Source organism: Dendropsophus ebraccatus, chromosome 5 (genome assembly GCF_027789765.1).
Source record: "Dendropsophus ebraccatus isolate aDenEbr1 chromosome 5, aDenEbr1.pat, whole genome shotgun sequence".
NCBI lineage: Eukaryota > Metazoa > Chordata > Amphibia > Anura > Hylidae > Dendropsophus > Dendropsophus ebraccatus.
In genome coordinates, this window is record NC_091458.1 from 38,826,514 (window position 1) to 38,842,936 (window position 16,423).

Here is a 16,423-nt window from a genome sequence, read left to right on the forward strand (position 1 = left end):
ATGGTATGTGAGGCCAACTCCTAGGTGTACGATGATAATACATGATTGCCATGACTGCGTTTACTGAGGACGCGCTCTTTATCAAATACAGACGTATTACCTTTTCCTATATGCAGTCAATATACAATCAGTGGGTTCAATTCCGATACGTGGCAGTAAATGAAGCTCTCAAAAGTCAGCCTGAGCTGTAATATACAGTGTAATGAGCATCACTTTGCCAGGCAAGATCTGCTGTAGCAGCTAGGAGCTGTGCCATTTGAGCATGCTCTGCAATGTGAGAAGCTTGCACAGGGCTCTCCTGTCTCAGAGTAGCTGGTGAGGTATCTTAAGAAAGCAGAACTACAAGTCCATGCCTATCAGCCTTTACCTACTCTATGGCCATGGTGACTGCAATGATTCTTCTCCTTCAGCTGGTCATTTTTCTACACATTAAAGGTAAGACCCATGCTGTGTCATTCTGGCTTTAAAGTCATTTCTACAGGACTTGTCTATATCTTGCTTTGTGAATATTACAATAGGATTCCTTAATGACTATACCGATGTGTGGGTGCAAGGTAAATGCATCCTATTTGAAGGGCATGTCTATGCCATCACTGAACAGGGTGATATATTGTGTTCCTAACCTATTCTTATATATTTTGATTACACTCGCCTTTATATAGATATAGCAGAGCTAAATTTGGCAAATTCTGTGTTTTTCTTTTTTTTTTACCTGCAGTCTTGAAAACCACTAAATGCCAAATGACAAACTCAGCTCTGTTACAGCGTCCCAGCTCTGCTACATCTATATGAAAGTGAAATCGGTAGATAAGAATTTAAAGTGATTCTTTTTAAATATTATAGCCCTATGGTGTAAATAACAATGTATGAAAAAGTTAGGAGAAGGTAAATATTACAATGGGTTATTGATAATATAGATAACCATGTAGGAGAAATGGAATCTTTTATGGCTGGTTTTTTTTTAAACCCTTTCACATCATTGTAGTAAATTGACCCCCATGTGGACGACCACTATGCAGCTAAGGAGTTCGTTGCATATAATGTTGTCATTGGGATCAACTGGATACTAACATATGATTGAGTATTCACACTTGCTCTGTGTATTCATACTATATTGGTTATAATATTTTACTACGTTGTGAGTAAATATATGCAGAATGAGGCTTCAGTAATTGATTTCTATTCTCTTAGACATGTTATCTAGATTCGGAGAAAGGATCCTGGGCTGTGTTGACTAGTGATGAGCAAATAGTGAGATATTCGAATATTGGATATTCGTACGAATATCCCGCGAATATTCGATCGAATATTCGATCCCATTAAAGTCTATGGGAACAAGTATTTGATTAGTGAAAAACATCTATTTGACCATTTGGAGGGTAAAACCGGAAGCTGGGGGATTTGAACGCATATCGAATATATATCGAATATTCGTGGGATATGCATACGAATATCAAATATTCGAATATCTCACTATTCGATCGTATATCTATTCGATCGAACAGTATTCGCTCATCACTAGTGTTGACTATAGTGAACCAATAGTAAAGATGAAGATTCAAACTATACATTTTAATAGAATGTTTCTAACAGATAGATACAGATCTAGTTATTTATTTGTTTATATTTCTTTGTATTTATTTATTTATTGTGCTGTCATAACAGTTGTATTTATATGTGGTTTACTATAACTTTAGCTGCTGACTATAACTATAGAGCACTCTCTATGATGTACACTGTTATGATGGACTTGAACCTCTACAGAACAATTCCCAGTAACAATGTAAATGTCACATTGCTGTTACGCTCTGGTTTATTGTTATTTGCTGACCATAACCTTAAAGCTGGTCGGACATACACAGTCCCATCCAGAAATGTCATCCTGTGTGAATGCATCCAGCTAAAGTCTGTACATTGTGTTTTCTCGCTAAATGTGACGGATTAAATGTACATACAGTATATTGACAGAAGGCATGAAAAACAGGGAGCAAGGTGTTTTTATTCCTGACCACAGAGCTGTCATAGTGCCAGATGGGACCAGGAGAAGCACTGCAGCCACCGAGCAGATAGCTCTATATGACTTGTATTGAGAATAGTCTAAAAAGTGAAGGAGTCTGCTCCATGGCGGAAAGCATACGGTCTCTGGCAGGGCTACTTTGCAGGAGTTGACTAATATGATTTAGTTGCAAACATGTCAGGAGTCAGGACCATTCACTGGGTTCTCACAGATATGTTATCTAAATGCAGCTAGTTACATATTCCATATGGCCCCTCAGATGAAATATATATGCTTTATTTCCAGATATACTATATCTTTTCTAATCTATGATGACAAGTCTTACCCTTTCAAACTTACTATTGGCACAGTCATACATAGACATATTGTAAGATGAAACAAGCAAGAAGGTCATTTATGTGTGACCCTTAGAGATCTGTAAAATACTGGGTCTCCTAAAAAAAGTGTGTATATATATATATATATATTTTTTTTTTTAAATATACTTATTTTATAATAATAATAATAATTATTATTATTATTATTATTATTATTATTATTATTATTATTATTGTATAAATATTATATTTATATTTTTTTTTCCTTTCATATCCAATTAGAATTGGAGACTAATTCAAACAAAAAGTTTCATTCACACTTTTTAAGTAAACAAAAAGCAAGTCAGCCACAAAAGTGATAGAATGACCATTGTCTAAAGGAACATAAAACGTTGTAAAAATTGAATTGTTTTTACTTTATTCCATTTGTTCTTTTAAGAATACATCATTATTATTATTATTATTATTAAAGTGGTAAACATTTCATCACAATTTCTATTATTTTTATGCTGTTTTATGTAGTGGTGCTTGCTATTCACTGGTGTTTCTGAAGTCATTTTGAAATGTATTGTACAGTTTATCCAGGGAAAAATTTGTTTGTATTTGACTTTATTTCATTTGTTCACTTCAAAATGGATTATTTGTCCCGAAAATTATGAACTTTTCTACTGTTTGTATGATTTTATAGAATAAGTATTTTTGCATAAATTCTTGGTGTTCACCAGTGTTCCTAAAGTAAAGGTATAGTATATTATTCAGTTTACCCAAGGAAAATGTTATTTTTTTTACTTTATTTTATTGTTTGCAAAAAAAAAAAAAAAAAAACAGCGGTGAACTTTATTTACAATATTTATAGGATTTATGTAGCATATAGAGTTTTTCAGTTTCTTGGTATTTCTTAAGTAGCTTTGAAATGTATTGTACAGTTTACGGAAGGAAAACTGTTCCTTTTGATAAATTTTCTCGCCCTAGGACATTAATGTTTACCAGAATCATGAGAATGTGACTGGCATCTAGAGACATTCAAGAGGTAATATGAAGCTGGTTGGCTATGAGCATGTACTTGTTACTGAATTATTAACCTGAAGAAAACTGGGAAGGAGACTGATAAAGTTACTAACAAGTACGGAACAAATTGTTAGTCTCCAGGAGGGGGAGAATATTAAACATGTATTTTACCTAAGCAGATAACCCCTTTAATGTATCTATTATACACAGACAGGAGGAGAAATACCTGATTAGTGGGGGTCAGACCACTTGGATCCCCACAGATCTCAATAATGTAGGTGATTTGTTCCTATAATGAATAGGGGAGCTGGCGCTCCATTTATTCAAGGTATAGTTGATCTCTGTTCTAGAGATAAGTGGGGGTCCAAGCACTCAGACCCCTACAAATCAGGTTTTTCTCCCCGATTCTGGGTATAATAGATATATTAACTCACTAAAAGAGATCAAATAGGGACTGAATGAAGTCAAGTAGCTGGACCCTCTTTGATCAAGTCGAATAAATTGATAGGGGATGACTTTTGATCTTGGGCTTCACTCTGTAACTATGTTGATCCTTCTTTTATCTGTTCATCCTTCTTTCATATAGAGGCATACGATGCCCTCTTATTCAACGGAGTAAACACAGAAAGTGTAAGTGGGTCTTAGGTGGTGCTATGTGCAGAAGAGAGAGACCACCTTTCCTTTCCTTGCTCATCTTACTATGAATCATCCCTCAGCACAGTGCGGCCTGATCAGTCCTCTGCACTTCTATCAGGCACAGCAGTAAGGAATAGCTGCTGCTCTATGATTAGCCAGACACATAAGGGAAAGAAAGTGCCTGTGTGTGTACTACTAAACAGTCTAGCTCTGGTCCCACTCGCTGGAATGGAAAGAATACAAAGTAGTAGTGCATTGTGGAGGGGCTTCTGTTAGTAAGAACAGTGAGAGCGCTAAAATTGCCTTATCACCATTTTGAAGGGTAAATGTAACAAAATCATGCTGACCTTTAACAATCTTTTAAAATGGCAGACACAGTTTAAACTAACAGGGCTATAGTTTCTAGTCTCACGTTTTGATCTCTTGTTAAATATTGGTGATGCTTTTACTATGCACCAGTCCTGTGGCACAGACCTTATCAGTTAAGAAACCTTAAAGGGGTACTCTGAACTGCTCTGAAAAAAGCTGTTAGAAAGCTACAGTATAACACTCTGTAATGTATCTTTTATGGTAGTTTTAGTGTACTTTACTATCTTTAGTGCAGACTCCTAATACAGGCTCACAGCCTTTGGCCATATCTTGAGTCACTATTAAGCTACTGTGCTACCTGTCACCAGGGGCGTTGCTAGGGTCCTAAAACATCCAGGGCATGGGCCCCCTGAGTTGACTTTTACACTGATGTTACACACACACATACACACACTATATATGTGTGTGTGTATGTGTGTGTGTGTGTGTGTGTGTTTGCATATATATCTTTTTTTAAAAGCCTATGTATGGTCATATTGGCTAGTTTTTGAAATAGTGACTTGTGACTCACAGTTGACGTCTTCTCTGATCAGAGTCGCTCACTTTTCTTTCTTTTCCATTCGGCCCAAGCCATAACCCTTTTCTTCAGAATCTGCCAGGAAAAACATTTTAGGCTCCTTGCTCCAGCACACACAGTAATTAGGTCTCCTCTGTGGCCTATATACCCTATCTGTGCTCCCATATAGAAAAGGCCTTCTTTCTACCCCCACATAGTAGTAGCCGCCCCCTTCCCTCTGTGTCTGCTTAAATTATAGGCCTCAACTGTGCCTCCATATAGTATAGGTCCCCATGCAGCAGTCCTCATGTGGCCCCCTCTGCTGTGCAGCATCCCCATTTGGTATATCCCCCCTGCTGTGCAGCATCACCATATAGAATATCCCCCCTGTTGTACAGCTTCAAATATAGTAATAATGCTCCCTGCTGTGCTATCCCACATTGTAAATTGCCCCTACTGTGCCCCCCCCATATAATAATAATGTCTCATGTGCCCTCCATATAGTAATAATATCCCCTGCTGTGCCCCCATATAGGAATAATGTCTCCTGCTGTGTCCCCATATAGGAATAATGTCTACTGCTGTGCCTTCCATTTAGTAATAATGTCCCTGCTGTGCCCTTATATAGTAATAATGCCCCTGCTATGCCTTCATATAGTAATATTGCCCCCTGTTGTGCATCCATATAGTAACATTGCCCCCCTTCATCCCATATAGTAATAATGCCCCGTGCTGTGTCCTCCATAGTAAAAATGCCCCCACTGCTGTTCCCCGTATATAGTAATAATGTGCCTGCTGTACCCACCATAGTAATAAGGTTCCCCCCTCTGCCTGCAATGAACTTGCCCCACACACACTACCCACCTGACTTCCCTACAGACACTATCCCACCTTACCCCCTACACACACTATCTTACCTGACCTCCACACACACACACTTCCCCACCTGACCCCCCTACAAACACTACCGCACCTTACCCCCTACACACTATATTCAACCTTATCCTCCTACACACACAATCCCACCTTACCTCCACACACACTAGCCCACCTGACCTCCCCACACCCACTACCCCACCTGACCCCCCCTACACACCCACTACCCCACCTGACCCCCCTACAGAAACTATCCCACCTTACCCCCCCACACACTATCCCACCTGACCACCCCTACACACATTATCCCACTTGACACCCCAAACACACACATACACACACTCTGCCCCCTTCTGACCCCCCTACACACGCTATATTACCTTACTCCCCCCCTACACACACACACACACTAACCCACCTGGCCACCCCCATACACACACTGCCAACCCCCCAGTCTTCCCAACCCCCGGCCTCCATCCCCTGGGTTACAATACTCACCAGCTTGGATCCTGCCAGGTGACGTCATTCGAGCCCATGTGGAGGCAGGAGAGAGGCGCTGCGGGGGCGTTAAGCCGCTGCGGCCGTCCATCCAATGAATGAAGGGCCGGTTAACATCACTGGAGCAGTATGACCTCAGCATGCTGTACGTTCATGGGGTCTAGTCTCAGGGGAGAGAGAGGGCGATGTTGATGCAGTGCCGAGGCAGGGGCGCTTTTCGGGGGGGGGGGGGGGGGGGGAGATCACTGTTGGGCGCCGACCCTGCCCCCTGTAACTTGACGTCAGTAGGCAAAAGATTCAGGGCAATGACCTTCCTATCCAGGGTACTGCCCTGAATCTTAATGCCTTGCAACGCTTCTGCCTGTCACAGTTACAAAGACAACGGGTGTTGTGATTGCAAGTAATTTTGCACTATACGTACATTAAAAAAAAACAACAACATTTTCTATGTATAAACTAGGGTTATACATATGGCCAGCTGTGGTCCATGCGCCTTCTATGCTGATATTTCTTTTCTCTGTTTAAAAAAAGAGACCGAACACAAGAAGTCCCAGTCTTTTGCACACTCAAGCCTGTTCATCGTTCATGTTGTATATCATCTGAAGGCTAATTATATTATTACTAGTAGACAATGCTCTTTGTTATGCAACAATTCAGTCAGTATAATGTCACTCTGTGGTTACAGAGGTTTTGATGCTGTGTGACAGGAGAGCTGACCATACAATGCGAGCACACCCAGTATTCTCTGCTACTGAATGTGGATGTGCAGTAGCTCATCCACAATTAGTATTCTCTGCTACTGAATGTGGATGTGCAGTAGCTGTACACATGCTGAGTGAAGGAAGACACCTAAAGGCCATATGAATAATGTTGATTTAAACATAGAAAACTAAATAAAAAAAGAGTATATTGCAAAACTTTTCTGTGATTCCCAACCCCTGCTGACTTTAAAAAATAAATAAATTCGCCACAGTGCCTCTTTAAGGCTAAAAGCTATATATGAATGTGATTGTGATGTGATGTATGAACAGAGGGGAAAAAATGCAGTATTTTGCGATAATCAATTACACCCATTATTCTATACTGTGTGCACTGCCAGCCCATTTCCCATTGGCGCATTATTGTATTAAAGTTACTAACATATTTTTGCCTTAAAATTAGTGTTGCATTTTTCTTTTATTTTACGGTGTGTAAACACAGCCTAGATGTAAAAAATATCAGTCTGGCCATGACATCACTTAAAGGGGTACTATGGGCCGGGGGGTATTTTTGAGGATCGCCGGGGAGGGGCAGGAAATTGAAGCTGGAGGTCACTTACCTCCCCCGTTCCAGCGCTGGTGCCCAGATCGCGCCGACTGGTACTTCCATCCCATGTCCGCTTCCTGGTCAGAGCTGCCGCATGAGAGGTGACGTCTCAAGGCAGCTCTGCCACTTAGCGGCCGAGGCGGGACTCCGCTATGGCCGCTGATTGGCAGAGCTGCCTTGAGACATCACGTCTCATGTGGCAGCTCTGACCAGGAAGCCGCTGCGGGACGGGAGTACCAAGCGGCGCGATCTGGGCATTGGCGTAGTAACGGGGGAGGTAAGGGACCTCCCCCTCCCTGGCAATCCTGAAAAATACCCCCCGGCCTGGAATTCCCCTTTAACTTCTTTAAGCTATTTTCACACAAACTGAGGCAAAAACACAGCCGTATTTTGATAATTACAACAGTATGTAATGATTATTATTTGCCTCCTTAATTATCAAACTATGGCTATATTTTTGCCTCAGTAAACATTGTTAGAACATTCCCTTAGAACACAGGAGTGTTTACCATCTGGATGTGGGGATTTGTCTATTTCAATCTCTTTTGAGTGACACTGCACTTCACACAAGTAACATTTAATGAAGAATTCATTCTATCACTTTGCATTTCACCTGACTTTTATTTCCTTTGTAAATATACAGATAAATATATTTATTAAATTCTTATTAAATTCTCTCTTGAACACACAGCAAAATTATTCTATCATTATTTTTTAATGACTTTTTACTATGTATAATTGAAGAAACTTTTAGTTAATTTTATTATTTATAGCATAGAGCCTGTCTGTCTGCAAATCTACTGCTTTTATTTGTTTTTTTACATAATTTAATTTAACCTTTTTTGTGCTTCTCTACTGCCTTTCTCTTTTAGTAGCCTAAATGCATTCTTATTGTTATTTATTGTCCCTTTCACTTTCTTCTACATTGTCTTTTGCCTGTTCCGAACCCTTTTACCCCCCTAATGTACGTACTTCTTACAATAAAAATTTTAGATGCTTGTTTTATAAGAGCATTGTCCTAGTCAATAAACTGAAGGACATCTCCAAGATTGTCAGTCTTTGCTTTCCTTACAGGGGAGAATCTCTTCAAAAAAAGGCCTATTGTTTAAATCAAGTTTTTACGTCAAACATTTTTTATTTGAAGATTTCGGTGATGTGTTTTCTAATTTTCCTTATACTATTTATATTATAAAATAACCCTTAAGTCTTGCAGTTTTCATTCTGGCCACTAAACCCAAGCCCCCAATGTATATACCAAGAGTGGCTGCCATAGCAGTTTGTGTAAAGCTGGTGACAAGGGTATGTCCACACTATGGAATCCCAGCCGATCACCAGCCGCAGTTTCTGCAGCTTGGTCCCATAGGCTTTATTCTATGGTTTGAAAGATTCCGCAGTTGATCTGAAGAATGAACCCACTCATTCTTCGAGCGGATGGCAGACTCTGCCAAACCATAGAAGGTCTTTGGAGTACACAAGGCAAATGGCTTATGAGTACTGTGGAGCCGAGTTATTAGCCATGTATAAGGAACCCTGACCACAAGTATCAAGAGTTGTGTAGTGAGATCCTCGTTGCGAGAGACTTTAAAAAGGCACTCTTGATAAAAATAACTAACTTCGATTTGATAGTCAATGTAATTCCTAGCATATTTATAAATCACTTCATTTAACAAAACTTATTAACATTCAGAATACAGCTCCAAAGTCAAGCCCACGAGGTGTCTAACTTCTCTGCAATCTGCAATCCACTGCTTGTGTCTACTGTCATATGATTGGCAAGAGACGTAAGGAAAGGATTACCTAGCAAGTAACCCGCCTCTGGTTCAGTCCCATAAAAGGGGGAGAGTGTGAAATCACTGTGCACTATGACGAGGACTCTCAGGGGATCAAGAACAGCAGTGACCGCACTAAAATCACCTTGTCATCACTTTAAATGGCTAATCTAACAAAATCATGCAAGTATAGAAAGATCCTTGAAACGACAAATATGTTTAGTTTAAGGGGATGGCCACTTTATAGTAAAATTGTTCAGTGTCCACCACTGAGCCTATATATGCTTATGGAGGACACTGGGGCGGGGCATGGTCACATGCTCCTCCATGTCAGCCATCTTATGGACAGACTCACCACAGAGCAGGACAGCCCAGCCTGGAGGAGGGGAGTCTGATATTAGTTCTATTAGGTACACAGGGAGCTGCTGTCAGGAAGGGCTGCGAGTACACTTACTAATACTGTACACTGAGCAATATTACTATAAAGTAGCCAACCCCCTTAAGTTTACACCACCAGGCTATGTTCACACAACGTCAAATAGAAATAAATAATAACGTCCGTTTTTGCAGCGATTTAACTGACTGCAATGACAATGCATTAAAGTCAATGACAAGATGGACGTCCAATGCACACAATGTATTGAATAATGCACGTTATTACCGCGGACATTAAAATGGTCAAATTCATTATTTGCAGACGTTTTTTGCAAACTGCAGATGTTTTTTATTAGTTGTTCACACACAGTTTTGTCACTGTTTTTTCTCTGTTTTTACTATTAAATTCAATGGACTAATGTACAATGACCAGTCATTCCACTAAGGGAAGGCCAGACAGCTAAATGACGTTATTTTAGACTCAAAATGATGGACGTAATTTTAAACATAGCTGAAAAAGCATTGTTTAAACATAAAATACGACATGGAGAGAAAGGAGGGGCTGCACATCCCACCTATGGCTGATACTAATGCCGCTAGGTCTATTTTAAAAACCAACGCCAGGATGTTGGTACAAAATTTGCTCAAACCATATTGCCCCGTGTACCACGCACAGGTCCCCTGGCCCACACTGGTCCCTACGCTAACTCCACACTGTGTCGGTCAGCGACCGCCAACCCCGCAAAGCGTGCACATGCAGGGAAGGGAGGCCATGTCACAGGACCAAACCCAAAATGCCCCACCAAAACCCAGCCGGCACCACCGGCAGGGAAGACTGCCCCCAAACATAGCCTTACACTGCAAACACCAGCTTGCTGAGCACCAAAGTTTTTTTTTACCTTTTCATCAGAATCTCCATGCAGTCTTAATTTTGTACATAAATTTCAGTAATCACCATATATATTGTGAGTCCCGCTTTCAAGTAAAACATGTAATTATCAATGTGCAGCATCACTTTTAGGGTGGCCAATAGTGATGAGCGAATACTGTTCGATCGAATAGATATTCGATCGAATAGTGAGATATTCGAATATTCGATATTCGTACGAATATCCCGCGAATATTCGATAAGCCTTCAAATCACCCAGCTTCCGGTTTTACCCTCCAAATGATCAAATAGATGTTTTTAACTAATCAAATACTTGTTCCCATAGACTTTAATGGGATCGAATATTCAATCGAATATTCGCGGGATATTCGTATGAATATCGAATATTCGAATATCTCACTATTCGCTCATCACTAGTGGCCAACCTTTTCGCTTTATCATCAAAAGCCTCTTGCCACACCACCTCCCCTGAAGTCTTCTATCCTGACCTGCCCTATGGCCTAAGGGCCTTATTACATGGGACGATTATCGTGCGGAAAATCGTTAAATAGTTCGAATCTAACGATAATTGTCCTGTGTAATTCCAGGCAACGATCATAAAATCGCTTGTGTGTCGTTGATCGTTGATTTAGATCTGACCCTATAATCGTTGTTAATTGTTCCCTGTAATTTCGCATTTGATTACTAATTGTTTAGTTTAATGGTTTGTTTTATCTGACAGATTTTGAAGCCAAAGCCAGAAATGGATTTGAGAAGAGGAGAAATCTTAGTCTTTCCTTTATGAAGTGTTCCCTGTTTATACTCTGTTCCTGGCTTTGGCTTCAAAAATCTGTCAGATAAATCTGTCTGTGTGAATACACCATAAGGGTCAATTTACACAGAAAGATTATCTGCCAAAGATTTGAAGCCAAAGCCAGGAATGGATTTGAAAAGAGGAGAAATCTCAGGCTTTCCTTTATAACCTGATCTCTGTTTATAGTCTGTTTCTGGCTTTGGCTTCAAATCTTTGGCAGATAATCTGTCAGATAATCTTTCTGTGTAAATGCACCCTAATTTTGCATGGTTAGTAAATGATTGTAGTAACGATTGTAATTAACGACTATCGTTCTGTATAATATGGTAAACGACTTCAGGTTAGCGATAAATAATCTCGTTTGGTATCGTTAATCGTCAAAAATCGCTTTGTCTAATATGACCCTTAGTTTATCCCCTCCTGGCATATCGATTTTTGGCAAAAAAATTTTGGCATTGTGCATGCAAGTGTAGCAGTGACATATGTGTATACCGTGTGTGCTGCAGAACTAGTTGCATATGTTCAAAAAAGTCCTTAAAATAATAACCACAAAACAAAAAGAATAGTACAGGACAAGTATTACAGAGTAATTTGAGAGAACCACCTGACAGAAGAAATATTAATGCCAGTTTCTTAAGAGCGCAATGCAGGTTAATTTCTGTGTCCCTATTGAAAAACTGTAAATCAGAGCACGACCATACAATGGCCTGAATATAGGCATCTATCAAAGAAATGGATGATGCTGTCAGTTTAGATGATTACACCCACAGTCAGGACAGGACCTGAGGTTGCAGTACAGACGCCGAAATGCCGCTTATTATGCTTGTGTGACACTTAGTCAAATGTAATGGGATTACTATATGCTCCATTGCAGATTGTTTCATAAGAGGTTGCTGCCCTAAGCTTAACAGTACCTGACTATTAACCCCCTCTTCAACTTTAGACCACCAAATTAGTGACTCTGACTGCTGACCCTCATAGACCACCAGGGAAGTTAAATTAGTATTAGAGATGAGCGAATAGTGAAATATTTGATCATTTAAAATTCAATTCTAATAGCTCTTGATACTTGTATATTCGAACGCATATCGAATCCCATTATAGACTACGGGAGAAAAATTCTTGGGACCTGGAAATCAATACTCGACCACTAGGAGGTCACCAAGTGCACAATTAAACCTCAGGAAATGATGCCAACACCTCTGGAATGTATATGGGACAGCAGGGGAAGCATTCCTGGGTACATCTAACACTAGTGAGGAGCGAACATTCCAATGTTCGGTTCGGATCCCGAACACAAACCAAAAAAAAAAAAAAATAAAGTTTGTGATCGGTTCGTGTTCATCGAAGATTTATGAACAAATTACGAACGTAAAGTGGAAGCGTACATTTCGGTCTAGCGGTACGCACTTACGTACGTATCAGGTCAGGTGTAGTGTAAAATACGTAATAACGAAAATTAACGATAACTACAAATCAGTAGTAGCAAGATAACAGGTATTATCCTGCAATCACAGTATACAGCCGTATACCGGATACATAATTGTATTTTACAATAATAAAATGAAAGAGCCGTTCAACTGGATGCAGACTGCGCAAATTAGTAGTAGCAAGATAACAGGTATAATCCCACAATCACAGTATACAGCCGTATACACAAGTGCTTCTCAATTCCAGTCTTGTTTTGAGGATCAGTAGATGTCTCACAACAGCTTCTAAATATATGGGTTTTATACTTTTAGCCTTAACAAGGGTTTTTAGGGGTCCTACATAACTTCACCTAAAAGCTTTCTCTCCCTGGTGAACAGCCTGTCCCTCTCTAGCGGCTGTATCCGCTCCAGGAACGTTTTTTTTTACTATTGATTTGCGGGTACCGTCGGGTGTGCCCGCAAATCAATTAGCCGTTCACTTCAATGTAATGTGCGGCCGCCACCACACATTCCATTGTGGAACAGCTTTTATTTCCAAACGCTGTTCACTGAACAACGTCCAAAAATAATAGACCGGTACATTATTCTAGAGAACGGACGTTAAACTAACGATATATGAACACAGTGGGCGGAATTTTATTCACTTCAATGCAATGACGCCCCGTCAGTAAAGAACAGACACTGATTCCATTACAGTCAGCGTCCATTCTCAATGTAGTGTGAACATAGCCTTTCAAGTCACAGGATTGACAAAACACTCTTTAGGTAAAAAGACACTTGCAAGCTCCCATGCTAACCTTTTGAGTCTTGTCAAATATGTCAAAGTTTCTGTGCTGAATATGCTGTCCACCAACATAACCTTAGTTTATCTTTAAAGCTGCTATTCTCCACAAAGTTAGATCACATGATGCACATACAGGCTATACTGTATTGTAGTCTGTAGTCATTTGTTCAAGATGATGAACTGTAATAAAAGTGTCTGCATCTGAGGAGGAGAGGGAAGAAAGGGATTGTTCCAATTTAGTACTGCAGTCATGTTAAATTGCTCCTTGAGCCAAACATTGTATTATAAAAGAAGAAAAACAGAAAATTGTATGTGTTTGTGTTGGAGAGAGGGCAGCGGGACCAAAAGCTAGAGTTGGTAGTTATAGAATACATATAATTTCAGCAGCAGACTCACTTTGGATAGAGAACAATGGCTATCATAACTGTTTGTTCTAAGCTGTGAATATGTTAGACTTAAAAGGGTTATTGAGCTTTTAAATTTTTTTTAAAAATAATGCTTCCATGCTGGAGACCATAATAAACATACTATGCTTACCTCTCCACACTTCCCCGGTGTCCTGTAGCGGCGTCTCTGTTGTCCCAGGATGATTGCAGCAACCGCCACTTCCAAGACAAACTTGACTTGGGAGTGACAGCCTGCTCAGCCAATCACTGACCACAGCGTTGTCCTGTCTCAGTCAGTGATTGCCTGAGTGGGCTCTTACTCCTGACACAAGTTAGGCTGCATTCACACGTTCAGTGTTTTTCCCGGTCCGTGATTGTGGTCCGGCAGCAACCTCCGTAATCCGTGCAAAACAGTCAGTTTTTCATCCGTTTTGCATCCGTTTTGTATCCGTGTCCGTTTTTTTCATGGATCTGTGTTAAAGCATTTTAAATTACATCACATCCGTGTTTTTCACGGATGAACACGGATGTCACATCCGTGTACATCCGTGAAAAACACGGATCTCATTGATTTCCATGGGGAATTCTTTCCGTGCATCCGTTCCGAGTAATGACATGTCCTATTTTTTAACGGAACGGATCACGGATCCGTGAAATCACGGAACATCTGAATAGCCCAATAGAAAGCAATGGGCTGTAAAATTGTCCGTGTGCACGGATCCGTGAGCACGGACAACTTCCCGGAACGTGTGAATGCAGCCTTAATCTAAGAAGCAGCAGTGGCTGCAGTCTCGAAGGGGGGGAAACCGGAGACACAGGGGAGTGCAGAGAGGTGAGCGTAATATGTTTATTATGGTCTCCTGAGGGACAGCAATAAATAACAAATTTCTGAACGCTGGATAACCCCTTTAAAAGCCCTAAACCCTCCAGACTGGTATCATGAACCCCAAGTTAGGATTTCTGAAACTCTTTTGATAGTATTTTTTAGCTAGTAAAAATTTGCTAGTTCTAAAACATTGAAGATTCTCTTTGAATACCGAAATGTTTTTTTAATAAAAAGTTCACATTACAGACTTGGGAAGTGTAACATTAGTCGTATTTTCTTATCTGTAAACTATTCTACAATTTCAGCTGTTGCTGTTTCTCCAAAGTGTTTTCTACCCGTACAAAAAAATTAAGGCCAAGTTCACACTACCTGATTTTGTGGCCCTCATTGCCGACGGCCATCAAAAAGCCGTCCGATATTTGCAGATGATGGCCGCCTATAATTATCAGGCAAATATCGGATGTCAGCAATGACTGTCGCAAATTCAGGCTATGTTCACACAACGTATGTACTGTATAAATCATGGCCGGTGTCTTACGCCACGTGAACATGGCCTCCGATGGTGTGAGACAAAGAATATATTGCAATCTATTGGGTTAGGTTCACTATAATTTAGATTTTTGTGTTTTCGTTTTTTTCTCCTCCCCTTCTAAGAGCTCTAGCACTTTCAGTTTTCTATCCACAGGGCCATGTAAGTGCTTGTTTTTTACAGGAATAGTTGTACTTTGTAATGGCGTCTTTCATTCTACCATAACATGTATGATGGAACCCCAAATATATTATTTATGAAGATATAAATAGGTGAAATCCTAAAAAAGAATGCCATATGGAAATGTTTGGGGGGTTCCTGTGCCTACGTAATGCACTATATGGTAAAAGTGACATGATACCATTATTCTATAGGTCAGTCCGAACACAACCATATGCAGGTTTACACCGATTCTCTAATGTTATATATATATATTTTTTAATGAAATCCTTTTTTTGGCAATTAATTATTAATAAAATGGGCCTATTGTGACACTTATGTGACACCTATGGGGCTGTATGAGATTTATTTTTTTTCTCCATGATCTCTAGTTTTTATTAATACCATATTTGTGAAGATCGGACGTCTTGATTACTTTTTATTACATATAAAATCGGTAATCCTGTCACTTTTTTCCCTCTTTTTGTGTATGCCGTTCGCGATGACGATTGTTTTATTTTAATAGATCGGACAATTACGCACGCTACGGTATATTATATGTTTGTTTATTTATTTATTTTTATATGTTTTATTTATACAATGGGAAGGGGAGGTGATTTAAAAGTTTATTGGGGGAGGGGCTTTGGGGTAGTGGAATAATCATTTTAACTTTTTTTTTTTTAACACATTTTAAGTCCCCCTAGGGGACTTTTACATACATTACTTTGATTTCATACACTGATCATTGCTATGCCATAGGCATAGCATTGATCAGTGTGATAGGCAATCTGCTTATTGAGCCTGCCTGTGCAGGCTCAGTAAGCAGATTGCTGATCGGACCGTACGTAGGCAGGTGAGAGACCTCCGGCAGTCTGTTACAATGATCGGGACCCCCGTGGCATTTAAGAAGTAAATGACATGCTAAAGCACGATCGCTGCTGCCTGCCATTAACAGTGAGGT

At 40.0% G+C, this 16,423-nt stretch overlaps 1 protein-coding gene across 1 annotated transcript in view; it reads left to right on the plus strand.

The window, feature by feature from the left end:
* The first annotated feature begins 385 nt into the window (after positions 1-385).
* Positions 386-16,423, plus strand: part of RXFP2 (relaxin family peptide receptor 2) — a 199,275-nt gene continuing 183,237 nt past the window's right edge. The window contains exon 1 of the mRNA XM_069972085.1: positions 386-435. Coding sequence (XP_069828186.1) covers positions 393-435 — 43 coding nt within the window. The 5' untranslated portion in view covers positions 386-392. The remainder of the gene's footprint in view (positions 436-16,423) is intronic.